This window comes from Erpetoichthys calabaricus, chromosome 3, assembly GCF_900747795.2.
Source record: "Erpetoichthys calabaricus chromosome 3, fErpCal1.3, whole genome shotgun sequence".
NCBI lineage: Eukaryota > Metazoa > Chordata > Cladistia > Polypteriformes > Polypteridae > Erpetoichthys > Erpetoichthys calabaricus.
Window position 1 is genome coordinate 313,319,568 of NC_041396.2, and position 13,316 is coordinate 313,332,883.

Sequence of the window (13,316 nt, forward strand, 5' to 3'; positions counted from 1 at the left end):
CAAGAAAGCTGATTAATGCCAGTCACTTTATTACTGTGACAATAGTTTTGTTTCCTTTTACGCCATCGAGAGTTTGTTTCTGTTTGGACTTAGAAGAAAACAGGAATGGCCGGGTTGGCACCCCAGAAATTCATCTTCATTTGAGCCTGTTATTCCTTCAGATGACCCCACTATGTGCACTGAATTACAGTCGCATGATTAGCTGTTTTGAGGTAATGAGCAAGTCCTCCTAATAAAAGGGCCAATGACTGCGTATATAAGAAATACACAAAGCATTCACATTTCATATCAGTACAGAGGATACTTACAGTAAACAGAAAATAATATGAGGCTGGACAGTAGGAGAACACAGACGATCACCAGCATCTTCACATCGTTGACTTCTGCTTTAACATGAGACACTGGAGCTGCAAGAAAAGCAAGGTGGAGTGAGATCAGAGACTGAAGAGCACATGAACTATCTGATGAAGGGCAAAGAGGGCATTGGCCATTCTTCTAGGCTTTAGCGGCCCACCAGGCCTGTTAAGGTAGCAGATTTAGGGGACGTCCAGCTGTGCCTTCTCTCACTTACAGTCCAAACTAACATACTGAACTCTCACAGAATCTGCCTGTAGTTCATCTTTCCTGAGGCTGCTCTGCAAACGTCTTCAGTCACAAGGCATGAAATGGACTCAAGGAAGAACAAAGAGCTGTAATTGAAGGAATGAGCGCTGAGATAAACAGAATAACTTGACTGTGAGCAGGTCCTGATTTTGTGACAGGAAGTGACTTTAAACCAATCATGAGGTGTTAGAATTCCTTTTTAAAAATGAGCTGCACCCTCGTATTCTGTCAGAGAGAGGCGCACACACTCACTGATCTCTAAGGAGTGTTCTGAGGGGACCCAGGACCCCCACTCTCCAAAATGACTGAAAATCTCTACAATAGCTCTCTTAAAGTTAATAGCTGGGAACTGACAGCCACTTTCTCTTTGTGGATCTGAAACCACAGCACCTGCCCTTCAGAAGAGGTCACCCACCTGAAACTAAGGATCTTCAGGCCCGGCCAGGACTTGGATGGGAGACCATCTGGGAAGAGCTTGGGATGCTGCTGAAACTGGTATTGGTGAAGCCAGCAGGGTGTGCTTACCCTGTGGTCTGTGTGTGGAACCCAATGCCCCAGTGTAGTGACAGGGACACTGTGCAGTAAAAATGGTGCCACCTTCAGATGAGACGTAAAACTGAGGTCCTAACTCTCTGTGGTCATCAAAGACCCTGACATCCTTCATGAAGAGCGGGGTCTATCCCGATGTCCAGGTCAAACTGTGATCCATGGCCTAGTCACTCTGACCCCCTAATCATCCCCTGTCTCTGATTGGCTCTCTGTCTCTCACCCCTTCACCACCTAACAGCCAATGTGTGGTAAGCGTAGTGACACAATAATGGGGGCCGTCGTATCATCCAGGTGGATGCTGCACAATAGTGGGGGTGTAAGTGGCTCTCCACTCACTATGTAAAGCGCTTTGAGTAGTGAGAAAAGCACAATGTAAATGCAAAAAATTAATTATTGTTATTATTATTATTATTATTATTAATGTCTCAGCCAAGCCAAACTGTGGGCCAGTGGCCTATAAAGGTTAAGAAGTAGCCATTACTTCAAGAAGGGAATTTCAACAGCTAACCTCTTGTGCCACAGACAGTAACGCTCTTCTCCATGAAGCTGCACACGACACAACAAAGGGCCTAACAGCACAAAGGAAGATGAGAAAGCAGCACCACAGAACACCACAAATGAAGGACCCTGCAGTAAAAAGAAAGAGTGGACGCCAACACAAGAAGAATCCTCCACATGAACCCGGGACAACAACAAGCAACAACTCCACACGACATCAGACATCATCCATAAAGACTTGGCATCATTAAACTATTTCTGTGTGCCAAGATAAATTAAAACTCTAAAGAGCAGTAAACAGCCAGCCTGTCTGTCTTATATGTCCGTCTGTCTAGTGTGGCAGGGTCCTGTCGTACAGATCACCATACTGTATGTATGCAGTTATCATATTTCTGTACTCCTTGTGTTTATCAATACTTTGTCTTATTCTGTTTCTTTAACGAGTGGCCTTCATTTAAATTGATGTAACAGTCAGAGACCTACGACAGAGGAAGGTAAGGTAAATAAAGAAGGAGCCTTCACAAATGATTTGATCAACAGCCGAGTTAAATCTCTCCTCCTTCCCACATTATTCTGATTGTCCCTGGTGGTCAGTTAAAGTTCATTGTCCTTTCCTGCACTGGTGCCCCACCATCAACGGGGCCATTAACTGGTCTCCCCTTCACTCCCACTTGCTGTTGTCACATCGACATTCCTGTTCCGTGTCCTCGTTACGTATTTTCTTGTCCGTCACCACGTCCAGATCTCAGCACAGGCTCACCTGATTATTATTTTCACAACATCAGGTGTTGTCAGCTTACTTGTCTTGTGTTTGTATTTCGTTACGACTGACTTACCTGTCACTTGGCACAGTAAACGGAAAACTTATTACTACCTTGACAAAAGTGGCAACAGTCTACAAACTGGTGAGAAAACGAAATCCAGTAATGTGTTTATTTTATTTAACTTTTACTTTTTTTATTAATTCAAGTTTATTTTTTTAATTAACAGCTGAAGATGCCTGATAGTGTGAAGCTGGCAGAATAACATTTTGAATTATGTTTCCCTTCACGTCCCTTTCTCACTCTCAGAACAGATAGCTGACAGATCAGAGTCTCTGTGTTTTACGATCAGACATGGCATACTGTGCTCTGATGGCTCTCACGTATAATTCTAAGTGCTGACAATGCATACTCTGTCCCTCTTCTTGTGTCGCTCAGAGTCACAGATGACGTTTTTGTGCCTTTGCTGCTGTTTAAGCGCACAGCTAAAGACAGGAATTCAATCTAAATGGAGTCCAAGTCAAGTGCATGGCCGTCTCCCAAGCCTGGCCTGCTCACTTTCTGTGTGAGGTCTCCACATTGTCACCATCTCTTTGACGCCTCAGAGACACACAGGCCCTGAGATGTAAGAGCCACTGTGGCTATGTGAGGGGAGGCTGTTTATGAGAAGGCTGGCAATGGCCTTTAGTGCTGTGCTTCTGAAGAACGGGCTTATCTCATACAGGAGTAGCTCATTCAGAAAATAAATGGATGAAGGGGAACCACATTAGTCTAAAAGTAGGCACCTGGCAATGAACCTCACACACCCATGGAGCAGAAGAAGACAAACAATTCACAGAGCACTTGGCTCTGCCTAGCCAGGAACTTCAGCACTGAGATGAAGCAGCAAAAGACTAAGTGTAATGGCCGCCATCGTTTGTATGATTGTAAGACTAACCAATGCATAACCTTACAGCTCACATAGCAAGCCAGTGACTAAGACAGAATGTTATTTTGAAAAGATTCAACTGCTCTGCACAGAAAGTGAGCTCGGTGAATTTTTACCCAATATGGACAAGACATTTCACATTTTAACAGGTGAAGTTCAGAATTCTCCATCTGACAAAATGCACCACAAGACTCAAACAGACTGCTGGAGTGAAGACGAGAAAGCACTAATGAACGCACTAATCAAAGATAAGGGGTCTTCCATCTTACTGCTGACAGACCAGACCAGTGCAGGACACCCTCAGCCATGTGGAGCCAATCTGGGGCCGCCAGTTAACCTCCACTCACACATTCAGAGGTAGGAGGTGAACTTGGAGCAACTGCTCTTTCATTCCACCCTGCAGCCCACATCTTCCTCCCTCAGAGTTTCATTTCAAAGGTGCCTATAAAGTTGGTCTACAGTGCCTACCTGTGTTGCCATCTGCCTTACTGGCATGTGATGATTCTTCTGTGGTACAGCTGCCATCAGCGAGTTTCCCCGATACTTGGTACTTGTCAGCCATTTTTCTGAATGCTGCAGAGGGATTGAAAGAGAAAGAAGTTCCAGTTATTTCTAATCCAGGATTCAGTTGTTTTTCTGATATCTTTCATCCACTCTGCCCCCTGGTTCACCACGGAACTTTACCAACTTCCACCTCAATTTTACTGCACTGATCAATGTAACTCTTTTATGACCTTTTTAATAGGAAAAAATGGGAATATCCACCAGCAGTTGACTAGGTTGGAAATTCCATACATGAAGCATTTTATGATCCCCCTTCTTCTTTTTTTACCAGTTTTAAACTTCCAACTGTAGAGGAAATATTTGGTATTATTAAAAAATCCAAGCCCTCTACCTGTCCGCTGGATCCAATTCCTATTTATTTGGCTAAATTCAGTTTGTCTTCTCTTTGCTCTCTAGTAACTAACATTGTACATTCTTCCCTTTTCTCTGGATTTGTTCCTTTATCTTTATAAATGGCTGTAATAACTCCACCCAGGGCCGGATTTTCCTATAGGCTAACTAGGCTTCAGCCTAGGGCCTCAAGATCAAGAGGGGCCTACATTCAAATTGTTAGCAAAATTTTATTATCTCTCATGTAATTTACAAACTTAAAAATGGAAGGTGAAAGGGCCTCATAAGTGGAATAGCCTAGGGCCTCTTTTCATATAAATCCGGCCCTGACTCCACCTACAACCTAAATAATTATCATCCAATCTCAAATTTACCTTTCGTTTCTAAAGCACTTAAACAAACTGCTGCTGAGCAGGTTCACTCTGACTTTACTGACAATCATTTCTTTGAACAATTTCATTGTGGCTTTCGTCCATTTCACAGTACAGAGAGAGCCCTGGTTAAAATCACCAATGACCTGCTGATGGCAGCTGACTCTGGGCTGTTAACCACACTTGGGCTCCTTGATCTGAGCTCTGCCTTCGATACAATCTCATGATATTCTCCTCGAGAGATTAAAATCGGAAATTCAACATTCAGCTCTATCTGTCTACTAAGCCTGATTCCACTCTTCCACCTTCTTCCCTCTCTGCAGGAAGTTATATCATGGCTGCCTGATAATTTTCTTAAATTAAATAGTGATAAAACAAGAGGTTCTTCTGGTAGGAACTAAATCTGTTTTAGATAAATGTGATAATATTTCATTGACTACTGATAATTCTCTAATCTCTTCTTCCTCCCAGGTTAAAAGCTTAAGTGTTATTCTTGATAGTACCTTAAAATTCGAGGCACATAATAATAGTGTTTTACTCGGTCTGCATATTTCCATCTACGTAATATGAGCCATTTACATCCATCTCTTTCAGCCACAACACTGCTGTTCTTGTTCATGCTCTGGTTACACCTCATAGTGATTACTGTAATTCTATCCTCTCTGGTCTTCCTCACAAACTCCTTTACAAACTCCAATTGGTTCAGAATGCTGACACTCGTGTTATTACCAGAACCCCTTCCACAGAACACATCACTCCTGTCCTTCAGCATCTTGACCAGCTCCCTATTAAATATTGAGTTTAAGATTCTGCTGATTACTTACAAGACCCTCCACAATCGGGTACCTCTTTATCATTCTGATCTTCTTCACATCTCCATTCCTTCTCCTATCCTTAGATCTTCTTCCTCTGTCAATCTTATTGTACTTCCTGCACGCTTGACTACTACGGGGTTTAGAGCTTTCAGTCGAGCTGCCCCTCACCACTCCCACAAGACATTTGTAAGATCGACTCTCTTCCTACCTTTTAATCTCATCTTAAAACACATCTTTTTAAATTGGCTTATTCTGTCTGATAATTTTAGCTGATACAATGATTCAGGTTTTATTGTAGTGTAATATTCTATTAATTTTATGTTGTGACTTGTTATTAATGTGCTCTGTAAGGTGTCCTTGTGTGTCTTGACAGCCACCGATAAATAAAATAAATTATTATTATTATTATTATTATTATCTTTTTACTTCAGGCAGGTCAGCTTAGCAGAGATCACAAAATACAAACAAGTAGGAGATAAAAAATTAAATTGTTAAAAGCCTTCTGCCTCTCCCAGAAAATGGGAGCGTATGATTTTGTGTTTTAGCAAATCAGTGAAGTGTAACCAAGGTGGCAATAAGGTGAAACAGGCTGTCATTCTTACTACACTCCTCACTGCAGACTAACTGTCCATGTAGACATCTCTCACCATGTTGAAATGCTTTTGTGCTACGCAGAGAGCTCCTTAGAGATCAGTGAGTGTGTGTGTCTCTCTCTGATGGAATACGAGGGTGCAGCTCACCTCAACTAAAGTTTCACTGAGCTCACAAGTTTGGACAAAGCCATCCAACACTAATCAACCTCTCTATGGCCTTCTGTCTGTTGTCTCTCTTACTACTCGTAGTCTCCTTAACAGCGCCACCTACTATCTGATATGAATAACTCAGCACTACACCGTCAAAGCCTCAAAGATGTTTTGAGGTGCTGCATAGTAAACGACAGTTCAGGATGACAGGAATTCAGCGACCATCCCAGAATCAGTGAGTGTAAGGCTGGGAGCACATCGCACACAAACCGAAACAAAAGAGAGACTCAGCAAGGGTGCTGCAGACATTCTGGAAACAGAGATGTGTCATTAAAGTCTTAGCTTTAACCCTGTCATTGACTGCAGATGATCTGGTGGTGCAGTGACTAGTGTTTCTCACACTTTTCAGTTCTTAATACCAGGCCCTTGTCTCAGACTGGCTGACTGTGTGGCTTGATGGCTGTGCATCAAAGTAACTTAAACAAGTTCACTAAATTACTGGACAACTTGTCTGGTCGATTTCGTTCTAAGACCCAATGCTACAGTCATAAGTTCTGCATATTTTCTAAAAAACTTTTGGAGGACAAACTTTCTTGCATGCGTGCAAACTGCTTGAGAAAACATACAATAATAATTTCAGGACCACACTGCAGGGTCTGAAGCTTAAGCTGCTTATGGAATAAACAATATGATGCCAGCCTGTTTATAGAAATGCACCATGTACAGTAGATAGAAAGACATTAAATGTATTTCTGTTATAAACATGTTTCAGATGCCGAAGTTTTAAAAAATGACATAACCGAGGAAAGCATTTCCTAAAAAATTTAATTTTCCGGATTTGGAAAATCAAAGCATAGATGACATAAATCAGCATCACCAAAATAATAATAAGAAATATCTATATATACTGTATATAAAATCCAATGTCTGTCTGTACGTCCTTCCGTTTTCACAAGAAAACTACTTGAAAAATTTAGATCATGTTTTTTTTTCTATAATTTGCTTGAACATTACAGTTGATTTTGCGACTTCTCTCATCACGCTAACTATCATAGTTTGCTTGTGGTATTGATTTATTTGTGCGAATCAGAGAGAGATGCAGCTGGCTGAATGGGGGGACGAGAGCACTTCTCACTCACACGCCAACCTTCATTCGAGTAGGTCTACCTCTAACCACGTGTTGGAGTGTACCTCGGTACCTTGCCTCTGCTTAAACCTGTTCCACTGCTCCTCAACTCTCTCCACACTCAAAAGCTTATCCCAGTCTATCCTCCTTGGACTTTCCGCAGCTGCTCAAAATTTTCCCTACCAAAGTTAAACTTTACAACTTTAGTCTTTGCATCTGCACTCTTACAAAACACTGAGAATTGTATTATATTATGGTCACTAGACCCTAGTGGTTCAATCACCTCTACATCCTCAATTCCATCCTGGTTATTACAAAATACTAAATCCAGACAGGCTTCACCTCATGTTGGTTCTTTAACATGCTGTGTTAACAGTCACTGATTACTTCTAAAAACTCCTGCTCTTGTTCTCCATTAATTACAAGGTTATCCCTGTTAATATTCCAGTAATTAAAGTCCTCCATCACTATATTGTCCTGTAAACTTGCCTTTTTAATATTACCAAAAAGATGTGTGTTGAAATTACTGTCTGCATTAGGTGGTCTATAACATACTCCTAAAAATAAGACCTCTTTCCCTAATGGTTTCCAGATGAGTCCAGATGTCCTCACTAAGATGGGGCTCATCGTCCAACTGAAGAGGACTTACATTTAAATTCTGTTTGACATAAAGGGCAACCCCACCTCCTTTTCTGTTCTGTCTATCCTTCCTAATAAATGTGTGCCCCTCTTTGTTACCCTCATCCCCATCTTTGTTATTTAGCCAGGTTTTCGTTATTGCTACATTATCATAATTATGCTCTGCTACATACCTTATTTTTGGTACTTCTAGCATTAAGGCAAGCTATTTTTAATGTGTTACTCCTTCAACATTTAAATGTTGGGTTAGAGTTTACATTACTTCACAATTATATTTATATTTAGTTAGCCCCTTCATTTAGCTTCTTTGCATTTGCGGCCTAATTTTAGAGTCCTGATGATATTCACAATTCATTGTGGCCCATAGTGCCTCTTGCCAGATTCTGTCAATTGAAATATACAGATGTGATCAATTTTCTTGTTCTGTTCAATTACTTTATCAGGCTGAAATATCACATTATTTTTATAATATTCTCGCAATGTTAAACAAATGAAAATATCTTTCCAATTTAATAGATTTTTTGGTTGGGAACACATTATCCCAGCATAGGGACACAACGACAAGAGCAACAATTTATTTCTTGTATGGCTCAAAATCACGCTTTTACAGGCGCTGTTTACTGACAGCCATCCGGCCTTGATTCACTAAGAACACAAAACTATCAGAAAGAAAACAAAAAATGGAAAAAATCATGGGAATTACGGAAGGGACCCCATTCCAGGTAGATTGGGTGTGCAGCGGGTGTCAAAAAACGGGCTACATGCAACACACTAATGAGAACACAAGTAAACATTTCAAATCCATCATGGCCTCCTCAGAAATACAACTGTAGAAATGACTTTGTTCTTGCACACCGCTCCTCACCAAGTGACCAAGAGACAACTCTCAAGGCAAACTGGAAGAATAGATGACACCACTCACTTTATACAGAACTATCACATATGACGATATAGATTTGTTCAAATACACCAAGGAAAGAGAAGAAACAAATGATCATAAATGACAAACAACATCTGTTCATCAGCTCATTGTAGAACCACAGCCAAATTGTTGAAGGGGAGTCAGACACAGTCAGAGTCTGGAGATCTCTGCCAAAAGCCATCTCCCCTTATTGGCCATTTCAAAGCTGAGTCAGCGCGAAGCCAGCCAATCAGATGACAGGACCTTTTACCTGATGATTTCCAGCGCTCCATTATCTGAGATAAGAGTTCCATGGCAGGCAAACAACTTGGCAGTAGAGCAGTGGCACCAAGAGACTCGTGAGAATACTGAGAAGAGCAAGAGAATAGGCGAGGGTTAGTAACAGTTGATAAATGTCATGTTACTTAGGTTGTAGTACTGATGACTAACAACAGAGTTGCAGCATGCAGAGCCAATCAGCGACTCTAGTCAGGGTGTGCTAAACTGAAGTTGTGAGTCTTCAGCCTGATTTAAAGGCTGAGACTGAAGGGTCACCTCTTATAGTAGCAGTTTCAGTCTTATGGCCTTGATGGGAACTCCTGCTTCGTTCTCTGAGCGTCTCATTATATAATCTCCCTAACAGGCTTCTGGTCATTTTTGAGGCATTGCAGAATGGACAGACAACTGGCTGACTAAGGTCTTTACTGTGCTATGATCCAAGTGGTGGTCTGGTCTAACATTGTTCCACCAGCACCTCATTTAATAAACCAAGCTGCCGAGTATTTGCCATGTTGCAATACGTCACTGCACATAAGGGCTGACTATTATTCATAGGCACTATGTATACGCTATATGGCCACAAGTAAGCGGACCCCCCTCCAAATGATTGAGTTCAGGTGTTTCATTTTTCACAGGTGCATCAAATCAAGAACATAGCCATGAAATCTCCATAGGCAGTAGGAGTCGTACTGAAGAGCCAAGTGACTTTAAACATGGCACTATCACAGGATGCCACCTTTCCCACATGGCCAATCCTCTGTGGCATCACTCAGAACAGAGTACCAAACTGCCTCTGGAAACAACATCAGCACAAGGACTATTCATCAGGAACTTAGAAAATGGACTTCTGTAGCTGAGTCTGAGCTCATTATGGACAATGCCAAGCATTGGCTGTAGTGGTGCCACTGGACTCTGGAGCAGTGGAGCCATGGAGTGATGAATCATACTTCACTACCTTGGCAGTCTGATGGACCAGCCTGAGTTTGGTGGATGCCAGGAGAACACTGCCTTCTGGACTGCATTGTATGTGGAAAAATAATTTTAGGGTAACATAGCATTCATCTTAAAGAAATAGCATAAAGGGATAATAAATGTCAGAAACCTGATCAGGCACACCAGGAAACAAGATAAAGGTCTAGTGAACAACAAAATGTACACTGAAATAGAAGAAAAATACTGAGATGGTCAAGTAAATAAAGAATGTACCAGAAAAAATGTTGGTGTAATATACAAAATGAAGTGAAGAATGACTAAGAGATGACTAAGAAATCAGCAGGTGTCCTATAAATGAGAATGGACAATTGTTATATGCACAGAAATTCAAGGGTGGTGCAACATCTTAAAAGGTATAAGACAGACTTTAATTTTATGTAAATTATTTAGGTGTAAACCAATGAACCAACCAGAGTAAAATGTATGCATTGATTGACACTGTATGTAAATTCAACAGTTTATATAATGAACGTCTATTCGTTGTTTCTCTGACCAGGCTGTGACAGATTGCTTTTGATGAATGCTCCCTCCAAGACATTTGGCCGAGGAGTAATTAAAAGATACCATGAACAGCTTCTCTCCTGCCTGATTCATCAATTGTCCTGTTAGAGGACATCTTTAATAAGATGTTCAATTTCCACCACATTAAGACAAATCGTACACCAGAGAGGAATCCCCGCAGAATCTGAAAAGATGTGAAGCTGATGTGAAATTGGAACGGACTTGTGTGGGACTCCCTTCCGGAGGACACGATTGTCGGACCTCAAACGGTAGGAGGAGGCCAGTTCATTTGTTCTTTTGGGGATAAGGAGCTGGGTTAGATGTCATGTCGTTAGAATAGGAGTGTTTTGTGTTTAGAGTCAGGGTTAGTTTCTAGTGTTGTTATGTTAAGAATAAATAAAAAGAATTTTGTGAGTGCCATTTGGAGGAAGTGACCCACTATTGTCTGTGGGAGTTGCCCAGATCTCTCTCTGGGTTTGTCAAAAGGTCTTAGTAGACAGTAATGCTGTGAAATGGATAGAGAAGTCCTGGGTTCAAGTCGCAGGCATGTAGTAAGGGGGATAGTGTCCCCCACCTCAGAAAAAAGGAAGGAGGTTAAAGTCCTCCCTGAGGTAATAAGGTTGTAACCAGTGGGAGGGAAAATCCTACAGGACGATAAAGAATTGGGCTTAGATTACAGGTAAGCTTTTGTTTTGATTTGTAAGGTTCATGTTCTGTGAAGTGACTGTGTGTTCTCTCGGTGGCTGAGAAGACACTGCGGCTTGTGTTAGAATGTTCTGTCACAGCAGCATTTGGAGGTTGTGTCATCAGAGGCAGTCGGTCGTTTGATTGTCTAGATGGTAACGGCAGTTAACGCATTCATTCTTCTCCAGAGTCTCTGGTTTATTTTTCCGTCTTAACGTGCAGCATTGGGTAGTGTTTGTATGTCCTCGAATAGTCACTTAAAATGCTAAGACACAAATGTGCAGCGGAGCTGAATGTGAGATGAGTGTACAATGCAGCGAGTCAGAGAGATCGAGAGGACGTGTGGAAGGAATGAGAGGTGTGTTTGGAAATGCTCTTCTGTGACTGGGAAATGACGTGGCAACGGGACATCTTTGTCTGAAATGTACTTGTATTAAAAGTATATATATATATATATATATTTCTCTGCGGTGAGTTGGCACCCTGCCCAGGATTGGTTCCTGCCTTGTGCCCTGTGTTGCCTGGGATTGGCTCCAGCAGACCCCCGTGACCCTGTGTTCGGATTCAACGGGTTGGAAAATGGATGGATGGATATATATTTATCCTTTAGGTCATTTGAGCACTTAAGAGATTGTACCTAAGTGCACTGTGCCGTTGTCACATTCTATTGAGTTAATAATTAAGTTAATAAAGCTATTGAGTTAATGAAGCTATTGCACTTTAATAATTTTAATCCTGTAACTGAGCAGGAAGTCTTAAGTTTAATTTCTAAAATGAAGCCCATTACTTGTTCCCTAGATCCAGTGCCAACAAAACTAGTAAAAAGTGCAATGGATGTTCTTGCAGCGCCTATCCTAAACATTATCAATAGTTCATTATTGTATGGCATAGTACCTGAAGCACTAAAAGTGTCAGTCATTAAACCATTACTTAAAAAGTCAGACCTAGACCCACACATACTAAATAATTATAGGCCTATTTCAAATTTACCGTTTCTCTCTAAAATACTAGAAAAAGTAGTCGCCAGTCAGCTTCAGACACACCTTACGCATTACAATTTATTTGAGAAATTCCAGTCTGGTTTTCTCACTGGTCATAGTACAGAAACGGCACTAACACGGGTTGTAAACGACATTCTGATATTCTCTGATGAAGGAAACTCCACTGTAATTATGTTGTTGGACTTAAGTGTAGCATCTGACACCATTGGCCATTCTATTTTACTACATAGGCTAGAAAATGATGTTGGGCTTACAGGCAGTGACTGTGCTCGCTTAGTTTAGTTCTTATTTATCAAATTGATTCCAATATGTACAGAAATGTGCTGACAGTACTCCATCATTATACACAGAAGTTCAATATGGTGTCCCGCAGGGCTCAGTACTGGGACCTTTACTGTTTTCACTTTACATGCTTCCACTGGGATCTCTCATTAGGAAACATAATGTTAATTTTCACTCGTATGCAGATGACACCCAGTTATACCTTTCATTTAAATCAAATGAAGTTTCTCCGATGTTGTCTTTAATTAGTTGTGTTAGTGAATTAAAGGGGTGGATGAATGAGAACTACTTGTCTTTAAATACAGATAAAACAGAGATTTTAATTATTGGAGGGAATGACGCTGATCACAACAATATTCTGTCATCATTTAACTCAGTTGGAATCCCAATTAATTTTACTAAATCAGCCCACAATCTAGGAGTTATCTTTGACTCTAGCATGTCATTTAAAGCGCATATTACAAAGTTGTCCAAAACATATTTTTTCTTCCATCTTAAAAATGTTAGGAAATTAAGGCGCTTTCTAAATAAACAAGATTCTGAGAAATTAATTCTTGAATTTATTTCTAGTAGGATTGACTACTGCAATGCGGTGTTCACTGGATGTTCAAACTGTTCTTTATACAGCCTCCGGTTAATACAAAATGCGGCTGCAAGAATTATTACAAGAACAAGAAAATACGAACACATAACTCCAGTTCTTAAATCCTTACACTGGCTCCCGGTTAAGTTTAGGGCAGATTTCAAA

At 40.9% G+C, this 13,316-nt stretch overlaps 1 protein-coding gene across 1 annotated transcript in view; it reads right to left on the bottom strand.

The window, feature by feature from the left end:
- LOC127527135 (E3 ubiquitin/ISG15 ligase TRIM25-like) overlaps positions 1-13,316 on the bottom strand; it is a 142,602-nt gene that overhangs the window by 11,354 nt on the left and 117,932 nt on the right. Inside the window, exons 6-7 of the mRNA XM_051924797.1 lie at positions 3,808-3,912; positions 309-407 (exon numbers count right to left, since the gene is read on the bottom strand). Coding sequence (XP_051780757.1) covers positions 309-407; positions 3,808-3,912 — 204 coding nt within the window. The remainder of the gene's footprint in view (positions 1-308; positions 408-3,807; positions 3,913-13,316) is intronic.